Consider the following 14,188-nt stretch of genomic DNA (forward strand, 5'->3'; position numbering starts at 1 on the left):
CATTTGCAGTTCCTGTCAATGTTGCTGTCAGTGTCACATGACCCTCACACGAGCTTTTAAATTCCACACCTGTTTCCAATGCATTTTAAACCCTGGTGAAGACTCTCTAATTGAAACATGTTGGTTATACATGTGCTACATTTAAACTTTTACAGTGAGGAAACTTGGATTATACTGCACGATTTGCGTAGGGATTTCCAACTGATGTTTTGATATAGTTTAGCAGTTATTAAACACAGACTCTTGACTTTAATTCATCAATGATTTTCTCATTTTTTGGATTCTTCGTTCACTGTGGAGGCTTGCAAAAAACAACAACAAAGTTTTCTTCATAAATTCAGTGTAACACAGGGTGAGTAACTGATATACAAAGGGTCATTTGGGTGATGAAGTATTCCATTAATATTGAAATGTGTTATGTTTGTTGTGATTTTTATTTCCCCCCACTGGAAGAAAAAGATCCTAAAAACTAAATATAGCAAATTCTACTTTAATTATTACTGAGTGAATCCAAGTTAAATATTAATACACTATAACATTTACATATGAAATAATAACTACATTTTTACACTCATTAACAGTAGCACAGTTTATAAATGCCACAGTGCTATTTTTGTCATAGTTGATAAGCTTTCTATGAAATCATTTTGACAACCAAATCATTGCCATACCAGTACCATTCAATCTAACCCACAGGGTCACAGTGAGCTCACTCTTTTGCACTGCACACATGACATAAATTCCTTTTGGATATCATAGGGTTAGTTTTGTGATATCGGGCTGTCTTTCTGTAAAATGCATCACATTATTTTGACAAATCACATCCTCACATCAGCTCACTAGAGTGTGTTTTCTGTGTAATCTTTCAAACTAATCCAGCAAAAATGTAATTCAGTGCCCCCTAATCCAGATATTAATGTAATGTAATCAAAACTGGGAATGAAAGCATTCATTTTATTAAACCTTTAGTCACACTCAGCAAGACAAATGTGCATCCACAGATGACAACATGAGTCATATTTAATGTAGAAAGTGTATTTTTATTATTTCAAACTTCACCTTACACCCAATAAGGTCTTTACCTCATATCTGTCTCCTTTCTTCCCTCTTTATGTCTTCACTTGTATCTACAAAAACTACCGATCATGACACATTTTCACCTCAGGTCTCCTTTATCGCCATGCTCCGGTGTAAATCAGTGGTTGTGCTGCAGAGGGGAATGTAGTCATTGAGAAGGATGATAAGGAGAATTAGCTGCGGATGGGTTAAAGGAGGGCAGCATGACGATATCCAAAAAGAGAGAACAAGAGAAACAGGTATGAAGAAAAACTTTGATGTGTACCCTTTTTCCCCCAAACCCTTCCCACCCCCTACTGCAACCCCCCTTTTCTAAATGGAACCAACAAAACAATCATTGGCTGGTTATTTACATGCACAGTATCCCTACTGACCCCCCACCCCTCCCCCATAGACACACTAATGCCTGATCCCAAAGCCATCTGCATCCCTAATAAACAGCATTACATGTACAGAAGGCTGAATTTATTCTCCTGAAAACACAACATCCTGTCAATGGACATTTTACTGAGAACTTCAAAGGATAAGTTTGGCGATATTCTATATATATATTAAAAGACCAAAACCAACAATGAATCACTCCTAACATGTTTTTTCCTCTGCGAAATCCAATGTTGCCCAGACTGTTAAAAAAACATCAGTGTTCCTTTATTCTGATAAAGCTGGCCACTGTAGTTATTTTGAGATGAGTCCATGTATACCGTCCTACTGCTGTAAATAATCGCTACTGCAGCTATTTACTGCTGTTCAGTGACATTTGCTATAATCTACAGTGCCCAGCTGTTTTTAGCCTTTTTTAAATATGGCATACTTTACGTCTGTGACTCTTAATGTTTGTTTGTGTTTGTTTTTTTAAGATTTATGCCTCCAGGAATGAATGGGCTGTGGCCGGAGACACAAGCAAGCTGGGGAAGTTGTTAAGTAATACAAGACAGATGAACCCATTGTTGGTTTTGGTCAACAGTACAATGTAAAAAATATTGCCAGCCTGATCCCTTAAAGGAATACTTCACCCACAAAATGATCATTTATATATCAGTTACACCATGGAAAGATCGCACTACAGTGTCGCTATGAAGTCCCTTCTTAATGCCGCCTTTGTATTTTTACACAGAATCAAATAACGACAGCATCATGATGCTCCAGTGTGATTTTAAACAGCACGCCAGCATCGCAAGACAGGTATAATGGGCGTGACTTCTAGCACATCAGTGTCAGTCTCTAGTGACGTATAACACGTGTCGCTAGTGCTTAATAAACAATAACAGTGGCATAACATGGCAATAACTATCAGTTACTGTCTCTGTTATATGGCAGCTGAGCTCATCCTCTGCTCGGAGGGTAAGGAGCTCCTGGACCTCATTGTTTTCCCAATTTGGAGAGACTTTCTGCCGCTGTTCTTTTTTGAGGTAGCTGCTAACTGCAGCTAGCTGCTTCTTAAATCTCCTGCACACGCATTACACGTCATCAAAACCTTACACTTGTTCAAGCTATGGTCCCGTCCTGCTGGCTGTCCCTTTTATACAGATGTCATTTCAGCACTGTTACTACCTCCGCTGCCGACTCTGTACCCCCATATCACCATTGTACCTTTTATACAGAAGAGCGAGGTGGCGTAACAACTTGAAATTCCCACCTTAAAGAGGCAGTGTACAATGGGCTTCTCTTTTTCTGGCATGCCTCCACGATGAACGGAGAATCAAAAAATTGCGCAAATTTTTGATGAACTTGATCAAATGGGAGCTGAATGAGTAGCACACCTTGGCAAGCGTGTGCGTTTTAACTCTGCTCGTGCATTTCATTGAGACTGATTTGCCCAGGCGTGCTACTTGTCGGTGTGTGAGACCGTTTATGCGTAAGATTTTTATTGAAAATGCTTGTGTTTAGGAAGTACTGAGCATATGACTAGATAAATGAGACTTGGAATATACTGCATGAGTTGTGTGAGAGTTTGTAAAAGGATGTGTTGATATAGTTTTGCTGTAGATAAACGCAGCCCCCTTTTATTCCACTTCATCAAGAATTTCCTCAGTTTTTTGGATTCTTCGTTTACCCTGGACACATGAAAGAAATTCAACCTAACACTGGGTGAGTAATTGGTATACAAATGATCATTCTGTGGGTGAAGCATTCCTTAAAGCAGTCCATCCTTTCTGCTCCACCAGCTCTGTGTTACTGCCTCAGCAGGTCAGCTCTGTACTGTAAAAACCTTGAAAGTCCCCAGTGGTTTTAACGGCATGGGAGGAAGGAAAGATGGCTTTGGGAGTGGGAATCATAAGACTGCTCTAGTTCGACATCACCACATTCTAAAACGACAACAGGTACGAGCCGTGCCTCTTTTTATTATGTGACCCCACCCACATCCCCGATCCCCTCCCCCCACACACACAAGCACCCAAAAAAAAAAAGAAAAATCACAGGGACACCGAGTGGTAAGAGTCCAGGGTGCAACCACAAAGCACCAGCTAGTCCTGTGGAGTTACACAATCACACACACACATACACACACTTGTAGGAGTGTTGAGAGCTGGCAGTTTAGTGAAGTGTGTCTCCGGTGATTTGACAGAGGTGTCCCCAGCTCTTGTTCTCCGCAGCTCTTCTCCCCTGCCTCCTCTTCCTCATCCTCCTTCATCTCATCACACCACCTGGCATGCTGGCTCTTCCCTGAGCTCTGTACATTCTATTCAGGGCTGTATTTCTCTCTCTCAGACACAAGCACACATGCACACACGCACAGACGTCTCTCCCTCTGGGTGGGGTAAGTCCATTCCTCCGGTAAACTGTGACACACAGAGTGAGTGTAGTCTAGGCAACCACTGCTATCCATCCACAGTGACACTGTCAGGGTTTGGCCTGAAGGGGGCGCTACCAACAGTTAACCAGCCCTGGGATGCAGACAGGAGGAGATCAGGGGAATTCACACTGTCAGAAATTGATGTCATGCTGAACTGTACTTTGATAAGATTGCATGAAAGGGACACTCCAATGATTTTACACTTTCAGTTTGATTTACTCGTCATGAAGAAAATAGTTGCATAATGTATTATGTGAATGTAGAGGGAGCTTTCCAATGTTTGAAAAAACAAAAACATGAAAATGTCATTAGTGGTAATTCTGCTCGGGCTCCAGAATTTCCAGCTAGAATCCTGCATTACATCCACCAGTGTGATGACAAAAAATAATTATCGTTTGAGTCACTGTAATGAAATACTTTCTCAAAATAACAAGTTTAAAAATAATGAGGAATAATACTGAGTCAGTGTTTTTGAGAAAGCTTCTCATTATTTCTGCACACTGAAGCCCTGTTCACACGGGTCTTGCATTGCATGGGGACCTCATGGAAGGTAAGGTAAGGTAAAGTAAACTGAGGTAAGGTAAGGTAAGTTGAGGTAAGGTAAGGTAAACTTTCTTTCCTTTCTTTGCAGCTTTGTGCTGCATTTAGGGAGGCAAAACCTCCACCCTGATGTTGAGAGTCTGAGGCAATACACCCCTCTATTCATACAGATGCTGTAGGTTATTAAAAGTAACACCAGTGATCTTGAAGCACAACTTGACCTCTTTTGCCGACATATTCTTGTTTTTAAAGATAAGATTACCAAACCAACAGACAATGTTAAAAGAAAGAACAGACTCGATAAAAAGCAGAATAGAATAGATGTGATTTGTCAGCGATCTTAATCCCATGCAAAATGCCATGTCCATAATTTGTCAAGTAAAACAATCTCTGCAAATTAGTCCCGTGTGAATCAGCATCTCTGTGATGTGGGGTCATCTTTTTGGTTGTTTGTTTTCTCCATGATTCGTTTCTGCCTCTTTCCCAGTTGAGAATTATGACGGCTGCGTTATAAATTAAAATTTTGATTGTTTTTTGGGTACAGGAGCTTCATCTCTCTACAAAGGATGGAGACTCACTCGCACAAAGCGCAAGCTCAAATCCATCAGAATACTAAAATCTTGAAAGATGACAAAATGGATGACGTGACAAGGAAAAAAATACTAGTTTGATTTGTTTAACCCAGATTTAAAAGAAAAATGGAAGTTAGCACTGTACATCACCACAAGTGATGCTGTGTAGTATTTCTGTGTTGTGTGTTTTGTATAACGTGCACATGCTCTGCCCGAAATACAGATGTTGGGGTTTTTTTCTGAACCATATGAGGTCCCCAGGTAATACTAGTCCCATGTGACCAGGGCATAAGTCAGTATTTTGAGATGAGTAAATCATTATTTTAAGATATCAAGTCATTATTTCGGGAATATTCTCATTATTTTGAGATACTGCTCTCATATAATAATGTACAGGATTTTCTTTTTATCACACTGTTGGAAATGGGCATCCATATATTTGGAGGTGTGGGGTTTTAAAGCTGTGGACATTTAGGAAGCTAAATAAAGATGCTGTTGAGTTGCATAGTAAGACATAGTGACCCACACTAGAGACTAAAAGTCACAATATTTCGGCCCCTGCTAAAATGAGTTTGATCTGAGAGGGCCTCAAACTTTTCAGAAGCACTACATTAAATCTCTGGAATATCCCTTTAAAAGGCAAACGTTCGACATAAGATCAAAAACACGAGAACAAAGTAGAAGAAAATTAGAGAACGTTATATTTGTAACTCACGTGTAAAGAGGCTGCAGCTGCAGATGGGAGGACTTCTGAGGAGGCTGGTAGCCATACGAGTCAAAGCCACCAATGAAATCAACTTCAAAAGGACAGGAGAGAGAAGAGATGACATCATTCCACTTTCCCTTAAATCTGTATGGTTTTAACCAAGTGTTGTATTTCTGGATCAGATTCTGTTTTGACATGAAAATCTATTAAGGCATCGGATGGTGCTCTTTTCAGTATACCTATACATCACTGCTTCTATGTCACTGATACATCGTTCTAATCTTTCGCAATCGATTCAGAGGAACAAACTTCTGTGGTGCCAGCTGGAAAACAAAATCGCCCGATTGTCTGCATGAGTGGAATATAGACCACAGGTTAGAGATCTGTTTCCTCCAGAACCAAATGTTTTAAAAATCCAGTATCTGTCAGTATATGTTATTAATGCATCAAAAAACATACTGCATGTCATTGTTATTTCATGATCACCACTATATTATAACATGAATTACAATATAGCATGCTGTTCAGACGTCAGAGACGGAAGTCAATCTTATGATGTCATATTCTAACTACAGGACTTAATTTCCCCTGAGTGAGAGCAAAACACTAACGACAACCACGTGAGGAGAGGAAACATTCACACAGATGGCACACCCTTCCCACAGACAAGCACCAGGCAGCAGACAGATGGACAGTCTTGACAGTGGGAATTTTCCGGCAGACGTCTCTAAATTACCCCCCCACAGATGGAGTTCTCAGATCACACAGAGGGAATCCTCTGCGGTGATATTGCTCGGCGTGACTCAGGCAGGAGAAAACAATGAGCGAGCAGAGCTCACATCCAAAGCTGTGGATCGCTAACACAAAAGTATGGAAGCCCATTTCTGCCAGTGTGATGAAAAAAAAGATCCTGTAGGTCATTACAATGAGAAACTTTCTCAAAATGATGACTTACTTATCTCAAAGTTATCTCAAGTTAGTGACTCCAATTAATGAGTTTTCTCAACATAATGAGTAACTTACTGAAAATAATGACTTGGTATCTCAACATAATGAGAAATTTTCTTGAAATAATGACTTATTTATTACAAAATGATGAGTTTGTGACTCAAAATAATGAGCTTTCTTAAAATAATAAGAAACTTTCTGAAAATTATGAGTTAGTATCTCAAAACAATGAGAAACTTACTCAAACTAATGACTTGGTATCTCAAAAATAATGAAAAACTTATCTCAAAACAGTGAGTTAGTAACTCAAATTAATGACCTTTCGACATAATGACTTTAAAATAACGAGCTTTCTAAAAATAATGAGTTAGTATCTCAAAAATAATGAGAAACTTACTCAAAACAATGAGTTAGTAACTCAAATTAATGATCCTTCTCAACATAATGAGTTAGTATCTCAAAACAATGAGAAAATTCCTGAAAATAATGACTTGGTATCTTAGAATAATGAGAAAAATTCTTGAACTAATGACTTAGTATCTCAACATAAATACAAACTCTCTGAAAATAATGACTTGGTGTCTCAAAATAACGAGAAACTTACTCAAAATAATGACTTAGTAACTCACATTAATGAGCTTTCTCAACATAATGACTTGATATCTCAAAACAATAAAAAAAAACGTTCTTGAAATAATGACTTACTTATTATTAAATGCTGAGTTAATGAGTTTTCTTACAATAATGAGACTTTCTCAAAATAGTGCGTTAAAATCTCAAAAAGAGAAACTATCAAAATGAGTTGATATCTTATAGTAATGAGAAACTTTCTTGAGATCCTTATCTCAAATTGAGTTAGTATCTAAAAATAGTGAGAGTTTATATCTAAAAATAACAAGAAACCTTTTTCAAAATAACGACTTAGTATCGTTTCTCATTATTGTAAAATATTAACCCATTATGTTGAGATGCTTACTTGTTTTTTTGAGATGTGCAAGTGATTCTTTTGAGATATTAACTCATAATTTTGGGATACAAAGTCATTATTTTTAGATACTGACTCATTATTTCAAGACAGTTTCTCATTATAATGACTTGCAGGATCTATTTTTATTTTTTTCATCACACTGGCGGAAATGGGCTTCCATACAGGAGTCCTCTCGACAGTATGACACAAGTGAACCTGATCGGCTGAGCAACGCGCTGGAAGAGGATCAACAAGCTTTTAGGAGAAGACAAAAGCACTCACAGCTGTCCTCGTCATCCTGGAAGACTTTGCTCACGTAGCAGGCGTACACAAAGCCAAAGAGCTGTTAGAGAGGAGAAATTAGGTGACTGTTATTGTGCAGGCTGAGTCACTGCTGACTTAAGAGCGTCTGTGTTTTGTTTCATAGAAAATGCTTCAGCAGAAGGTCGGGGGTCAGCAAACTAAAAAACAAACTAATGCTTTTTAACAACGGGGGTGTGATGATTTCAGTTTCAGCTGTGTGTCTGTGAGTGTAAAAGAAGCGCAGTGTGTGAGTGTGTGTTGGATACGTACAGCCAGTAGGATCTGAATGGCCGAACTCAACACCTCTATGTACTGGTAGTCAAGGAGACACCCGGAGACAGTGATGACATGGTGGTCGTCAGGGGCCATGCGGGAGTCTAGCACTGGCGTTACCAGGCAACCGGGACCATGCTCCATCCACCATGAGCGATGAAGGGATGTGTTGAATGTCATGAGAAAGTCTCTGTCCTGAACACACACACACACACACACACACACACACACACACATATATAAAAACAGGGCTTCGACCAATGATGATTCTCAGTGTTGATTCATTGGTCGATTCTGTTTTTTGATGAAGCCATCAGTCCATAAAATGTCAGAAAAAGGTGACAAATATCCATCACAATTTCCAAGAGCCAAATTTACAGATATGAAACAGAGAAAAGCAGCAGATCCTCAGATCTGAGAAGCCTGAACCAGAAAATAACGAGGGGGTTGGGGCCCGACTTTAGTGTTACTAGGTAGATATTAGGGGTGGCAATCACAGATGTTTAAAGGTATAAGACATCAGAAAAAACATAATTCTGTAAGACAAAATGGACTTATGAAAACAAATTCAAAAAATGGAAAAGGAATACTCACTCTCACACCCTTTATATGTATGCCGGGGCTTTTTAAATGTGGGAAAACTTGCTAAAAATAGGCTATAGACTCCTTTCCCACTGACAATAGACCAGAGCTTTCCCAGTGCCAGTACACCAGCACTACTGGCACTGGGAAAGGCTCTGCAATAGACAAAAATGCTTCAGACATGCTGGAAAACAGGTTAGAAAGCAGCCAGTGAAAATGTTACGGTGGGTGGTTACCTCCTTTTAAAATCTGTTACTTAAACAGTCTCTGCTTTAAACTCAGTGCAAACTCACTTTAAACAGTATTCCAGCAGTACTTGGATGGAAACAGGTGGAATTTGTTGCATTGCCTCGTCGCATTACGCCAAAAAAGGAGCAAAAGTTAGTGCCTCCATCAGAGCTGGCATGATATAAGATTTTCACTACACAATAGTCGTGGCCAAAGGCTTAGTGTTTGTTGTTTTTATTATTTCTATTGTTATCATTATTATCGTTCTTATCATTATTTTAAGTATTTTTTTTGATTCCTTTGCTGTATTTATCTGCTTTGTGCTCCTTTCTTAAATGCATATGTGGATTAAGGATACTTTCACATTTATTACTTTCCTCCAATATCCTGTCTGTGATTTACATGTATATGGGATGTTGACTGGCGATGGTTATTTTTACTCCCTTTGAGGGTACGATGGAATAAGACTGGTGTGGACTTGAAAGGACTCGGAACGCTCAGTTGATGTTGTCTTTGTAGCGAAAGCAGGAGCAGTAGAAAGCCGACTGCTGTCTGTTCAGGAATTTGTCTGTTTTGCCCCCCCCTTGTTTAGTTGTGTGTTTTATCAAAACAAAACTATAAAAATAAAGTTTAAAAAAGAAATAAATAATCAATAAAATTCATCTTAAACTTTGGCTCTTTTTTTTTAGCAAATAAATTACACTCAAAATACGAGTGTAAGGAGGTGGAGAGAGTCTGTGGCCTTAAAAAAAGCGCACAAAAAGAGCAGTTACACTTAACGGATAGCGATAAGGGCAACCAGATGGCGTTGGTGAAGGGAGACAAAGCGAGAAAGTATTCAAGAGGTGCTGGAATTATTTACAAGAAATGATCATATATGTATTATTATCATGATATCAATGTTTAATTTTAAAAATCACAGTTATCGTTAATAGCAGTATATCATGACACCCCTAGCGTCCACCCAGGTGTTGTATATCCATCACTGCCGATCAAAGCAGGTCGTAGCTGATAAATACTCATGACTACTGCAGAGGAATTTGCAGACTGTAACCTTTCCCATTAAATACGAAAGCCAGATGCTGGCAGGTATTAGTGTTTTTTGGGCCATGGTAAAGAGGCTTTTGTTGCAAACAGGCAGAAGTTTGGGAACCCGAGTGTTAAACATTTCAACTATTATAAAAATGTAACTCAACTAAGTGATTATCTAAGTAAAAACAGATGAATTGGAGCAAATCTGTTTGAGTTAAGAGCATCATACACAACCTGAGGACACACAGAACTTACGTGAGACAGGTTGCCAACCTCCAGGTAGAAACAGATAATGAAGGAGTTCCATCCCACCCAGAGGACCAGCCATACTGCATACTGCCAAACACACATACACACACACACACACAGATCAGCTTCTGTATGACAGTGACTGAACACTCATCTGTGTAAAGTCAGCAGCAGCTGTGCATCATATACTCACAAAGATAAGGTATCTGAAGCGAAACTGCACGGTGCCAAACATGCCCAGGATGACGGCCATGATGTGCAGGAAGTTGGCCAGGATGGGAGCCCATTGGTACCCCAGGAAATCAAACACCTGCCTCTGAAGGGCTGCCACCTAGGGGACAGGGGGAGGGGTCATACACTGTACACACATTAGAGGAAAAGACACAAACACACACACATAACCAAGCACATATGCTAATAGAACACACATGTGATCAAGGTCTCACACACACACACAGGCTGAGGATACACACAGACAGTGACAGGGACACACATACACAGGTCTGCCGCAGTTGTTTCCATGGTAACTGCCTGGAGCACCAGCCAGTCCAGTGACTGTAAAAGAGGAGCACCCCCCAAAAGCACCCCCAAACTAATGAGAATCTATGGGCCGAATCCCCCGGCCACACAACAACTCATCAGCCCCGCACACAATAGCCTGGATAACTGGCCCTCACGCTGCCTGCATCACTCTCACTACAGGAATAGCTGATACTGTCTCACATTACACACTTATTACATTTTAGAGGGATAGTCTCGAGCTATTCGCAGGCTCAAGAAATGGCTAACTTTAACTCCAGAATGGAGACCAGATGGTGAACAGGGCCTCCTTGTCCCTGTTGTGCTCAACATTCACATGGTTTTGTCAGAATGGGGCTATCACCCCTCTCTCTCCTCAGACATGCAGGCCACCCTGACACCAAAGCACCCCCCCTCTGCTTCAAAGACACACACACACACACACCCTCGCCTGTAATGTGGCATGGCACCCCAGCAGCTGCAGCTCAAAGCTTTTTTAGTGTGACTGTACAGAGAGGCTGGGCAAAAATTGATTACAATGTGCGTGTGTGTCTGTAGCACGCTGTTCTAATTATATCATCATGGTGAGTGAGAAGAGAGGCAGCTTTGACACACACACACACACACACACACACACACAAACAAACAAACACTCACCAACTGCAGCGAACATATCACTAGCAGCGTGCATCTTCCATCGCACTTCCCCATCTTGGAGGGCTCAGGACGCGGCTTGGAGCCGCGGAGGCTCCGGGGGAATGACGGGTCCCCGGTCAGATCCAGATTGCCTGGCTGCCTCAGCTCACACCATTCCCGGCTGAACAGACCTGCCCAAGGCCGCCGCCTCCTCCTGTAGCGCTGCTCTGCTCCTTCCTCTCACACCAAGTGACCCATCTTGGCCGCTGGTTTTGTCGGTAAATACCAATCGCGAGGAGGAGCAGGAGGAGGAGGTGGAGGAAGGAGGGGGGGCGTCCACTTCACACCGGCCTGCTGCGGTCCGATCACCACCGACAACCGAATCACCTCGGCCACACCTTCCGGAGAGGGGACACACAAAGACACAAAGAGAGACGGAGAGCTGTCATAATGTGCCCCGGGCTACAGACAGAAATGAGCATCATATGATACCGGATCACACGGAGGTGGAGAGGAGGAGGAGGAGGAGGAGGAGGACCGACCCCGCAGTGTTACTACGGCTAACGTTTGGCTACATGCGATCCGCTACGGACACAAAGCAGCCCGTTGTGACTCACGGTTTTCTATGAACGGAAGAGTCCTCGTGCCCCCTCTACACTCCTCCCGACCCTCTCCTCCTCTAACTGCTCAGCAAAGCAAGTTAACGGGCGGATCTCCTCACCAGTACCGGGCTCCGGGATCCGAGCTCCGTCTCGCAGCGTCTTTTGTCAACAATCGGTGCCGGGGCGGGCGCAGGAGGAGCCGGGGGGGAGGCAGAGAGAGACGAGGGGGTGGGGGCTCTCAGTCACCGCGACCCCCTCGAGGAGGAGCTGCATGGATTCTGCAGACTCGCGTGCGTGCGCGCGGCCGAGCGGCAGCCCCGCGAGGCGTTCGAAAAGGAGCACAAAAGAAACGGTGGAGAAGGAGGCTCACACAGGCGAACATAACAGCCTCCAACTAACATCTGAGGGTGGATGGAGGCGGAGGAGAGCAGCCGGCCCCGCGGTGCTGCTGCTCCTCTGCAGCCTGCGGTGTCTCAGAGCAGAGACACAATTAACAGCCTTGTTTAATTAGAGCCACTCACCACGAGCTGTGGACAAAGTGAGGGTCACAATAGATAAGTTATCTGTGATGTAAAGACAGATAGTGACTCCTTATGAGGCTTATCATAAACACATATGACAATCCATGAAACCATAACATGTCAGGTCTAGTTATAAAATCTCACACTCAACAAACATATATGAATCTCAAATAAATTAAGTCAAAGCATGTTCTCCTTCATATTTTCATAATGGACCCCTCTCTGTAGTGTATGGGTGGATTATGAGACAATGGGGGCCTGGGTGCAAAAAGATCCACTGCTGTTGTTTTGTGTCTCTTTGTAGTCATAATGCATCTTTTGTGGTTTTATATTGGTGGTAATTTTGCATTTGAACATTTTAAATGTTGTCTAGTTGTTGTTTTGTTTCTGTTTGAGGTAATTTTGTGACTGTTTTGATTGTTTTGCCCCATTTTGTAGGTATTTTGTGTCTCTGTGCAGCTCCTTTGCATCTTTCTGTGGTTTTATGTCTCTCTGTGGTCATTTTAAATGTTGCCTAGTTGTTTTTTGTTGCTCTTTGAGGTAATTGTGTGTCTTTATTGATTGTTTTGCCCCTTTTTGTAGGTATTTTGTGTCTCTTTGCAGCTCATTTGCATCTCTTTATGATCATTTTGAGTCTCTGTCTGGTTGGTAATTGTTACATTGAGATGCTTAGTCCATTTCTGCTGTTGTTTTGTGTCTCTTTGTAGTCATAATGTATCTTTCTGTGGTTCTATATCTGTGGTAATTTTGCATGTGGACACTTTACATGTTGCCTAGTTGTTGATTTGTTTCTCTTTAAGGTTAATTTTGTGTCTTTTTTGATCGTTTTGCCCCTTTGTGTAGTTATTTTGTCTCTTTGCAGCTCATTCGCATCTCTTTATGGTCATTTTGAGTCTGTTTCTGATCAGTTAATTTGAGTGACATTTTGCAGGTGAAGCCAGAGGGCCTCTGACACTTTGGGCCCATCCAGTGATCCATTCATGACTATAACTGCACTATAACTGTATTCTCGTCTGTTTAGTCCACCTGTATTTATCTATTTATAAAATTTCTCTCTTAATGTATCATTTTGTCATGTGGATCACTCTACATTTATCATGTTGCTCTGTTCTGTATACAGAGGGATCCATCCTCAGTTGCTCCTCTGTAAGTTTCTACCATGTTTTTCCCTGTTAAGTTTTTTTGGGGGAGTTTTTCCATATCCGCTGTGAGGGTCCAAGGACAGAGGGATGTCATATGCTGTAAAGCCCTCTGAGGCAAATTGTGTTTTTGATGTTGGGCTTTATAAATAAAAATTTGAGTTTTAACTCATTTTTTTTCCCCTTTGCGTTTCCTTTTTGTTCTGATGCATTTCTTCACCCGATGTACAGCAGTTTGAATTGGCTCAAAAATATTTCACTCTCATAGATGAAGTGACCCATAATCAAAGCCCCACTTAGCTAAGTGAACTCATGTTCTTTGTGTAATTAGACTGGAGTAAAAAAAAAAAAAAAACATGAATAGCTGCAGTCACATGCCAGTAACTCTATATAGTGCTAATTAAACGACCTAATTAATTATTACTAGATAGACTCATCCAGAGCGGGAAGAAAACTCCTGCTCCACAAGAGGCAATACTAAGATGGAGAAAAAAGACACA

The 14,188-nt window shown here is 41.2% G+C and overlaps 1 protein-coding gene across 3 annotated transcripts; it reads right to left on the minus strand.

Annotated features, from left to right (window-relative positions):
- Positions 1-664: 664 nt before the first annotated feature.
- nkain1 (sodium/potassium transporting ATPase interacting 1) lies at positions 665-13,807 on the minus strand. Of its 3 annotated transcripts, none has more exons than XM_050034951.1 (8): positions 12,148-13,807; positions 11,448-11,824; positions 10,465-10,602; positions 10,278-10,358; positions 8,178-8,375; positions 7,887-7,947; positions 5,699-5,780; positions 666-3,962 (listed from the first exon to the last, which is right to left on the minus strand). In XM_050034951.1, exons 2-8 carry the CDS (start codon positions 11,499-11,501, stop codon positions 3,953-3,955), a joined length of 624 nt encoding a protein of 207 aa, XP_049890908.1. In that variant the 5' UTR covers positions 11,502-11,824; positions 12,148-13,807; the 3' UTR covers positions 666-3,952. The 3 variants fall into 3 exon arrangements, with proteins under 3 accessions (XP_049890910.1, XP_049890908.1, XP_049890909.1); XM_050034952.1 differs by having other exon boundaries at positions 12,044-13,807; XM_050034953.1 differs by lacking the exon at positions 12,148-13,807 and having other exon boundaries at positions 665-3,962; positions 11,448-11,657.
- Between the last annotated feature and the right edge of the window lie 381 nt (positions 13,808-14,188).

The sequence above is a fragment of the Epinephelus moara genome, chromosome 22, assembly GCF_006386435.1.
Source record: "Epinephelus moara isolate mb chromosome 22, YSFRI_EMoa_1.0, whole genome shotgun sequence".
NCBI classification, from domain to species: Eukaryota; Metazoa; Chordata; class Actinopteri; order Perciformes; family Serranidae; genus Epinephelus; species Epinephelus moara.

Coding starts and splice junctions, on each gene's coding strand:
- nkain1 (XM_050034953.1), bottom strand. CDS start 11,501: ATGGGGAAGTGCGATGGAAGATGCACGCTGCTAGTGATATGTTCGCTG. Junction 10,603..11,447: donor TGATATGTTCGCTGCAGTTG/GTGAGTGTTTGT, acceptor CCTGTCCCCTAG/GTGGCAGCCCTTCAGAGGCA. Junction 7,948..8,177: donor CCATTCAGATCCTACTGGCT/GTACGTATCCAA, acceptor CCTCTCTAACAG/CTCTTTGGCTTTGTGTACGC.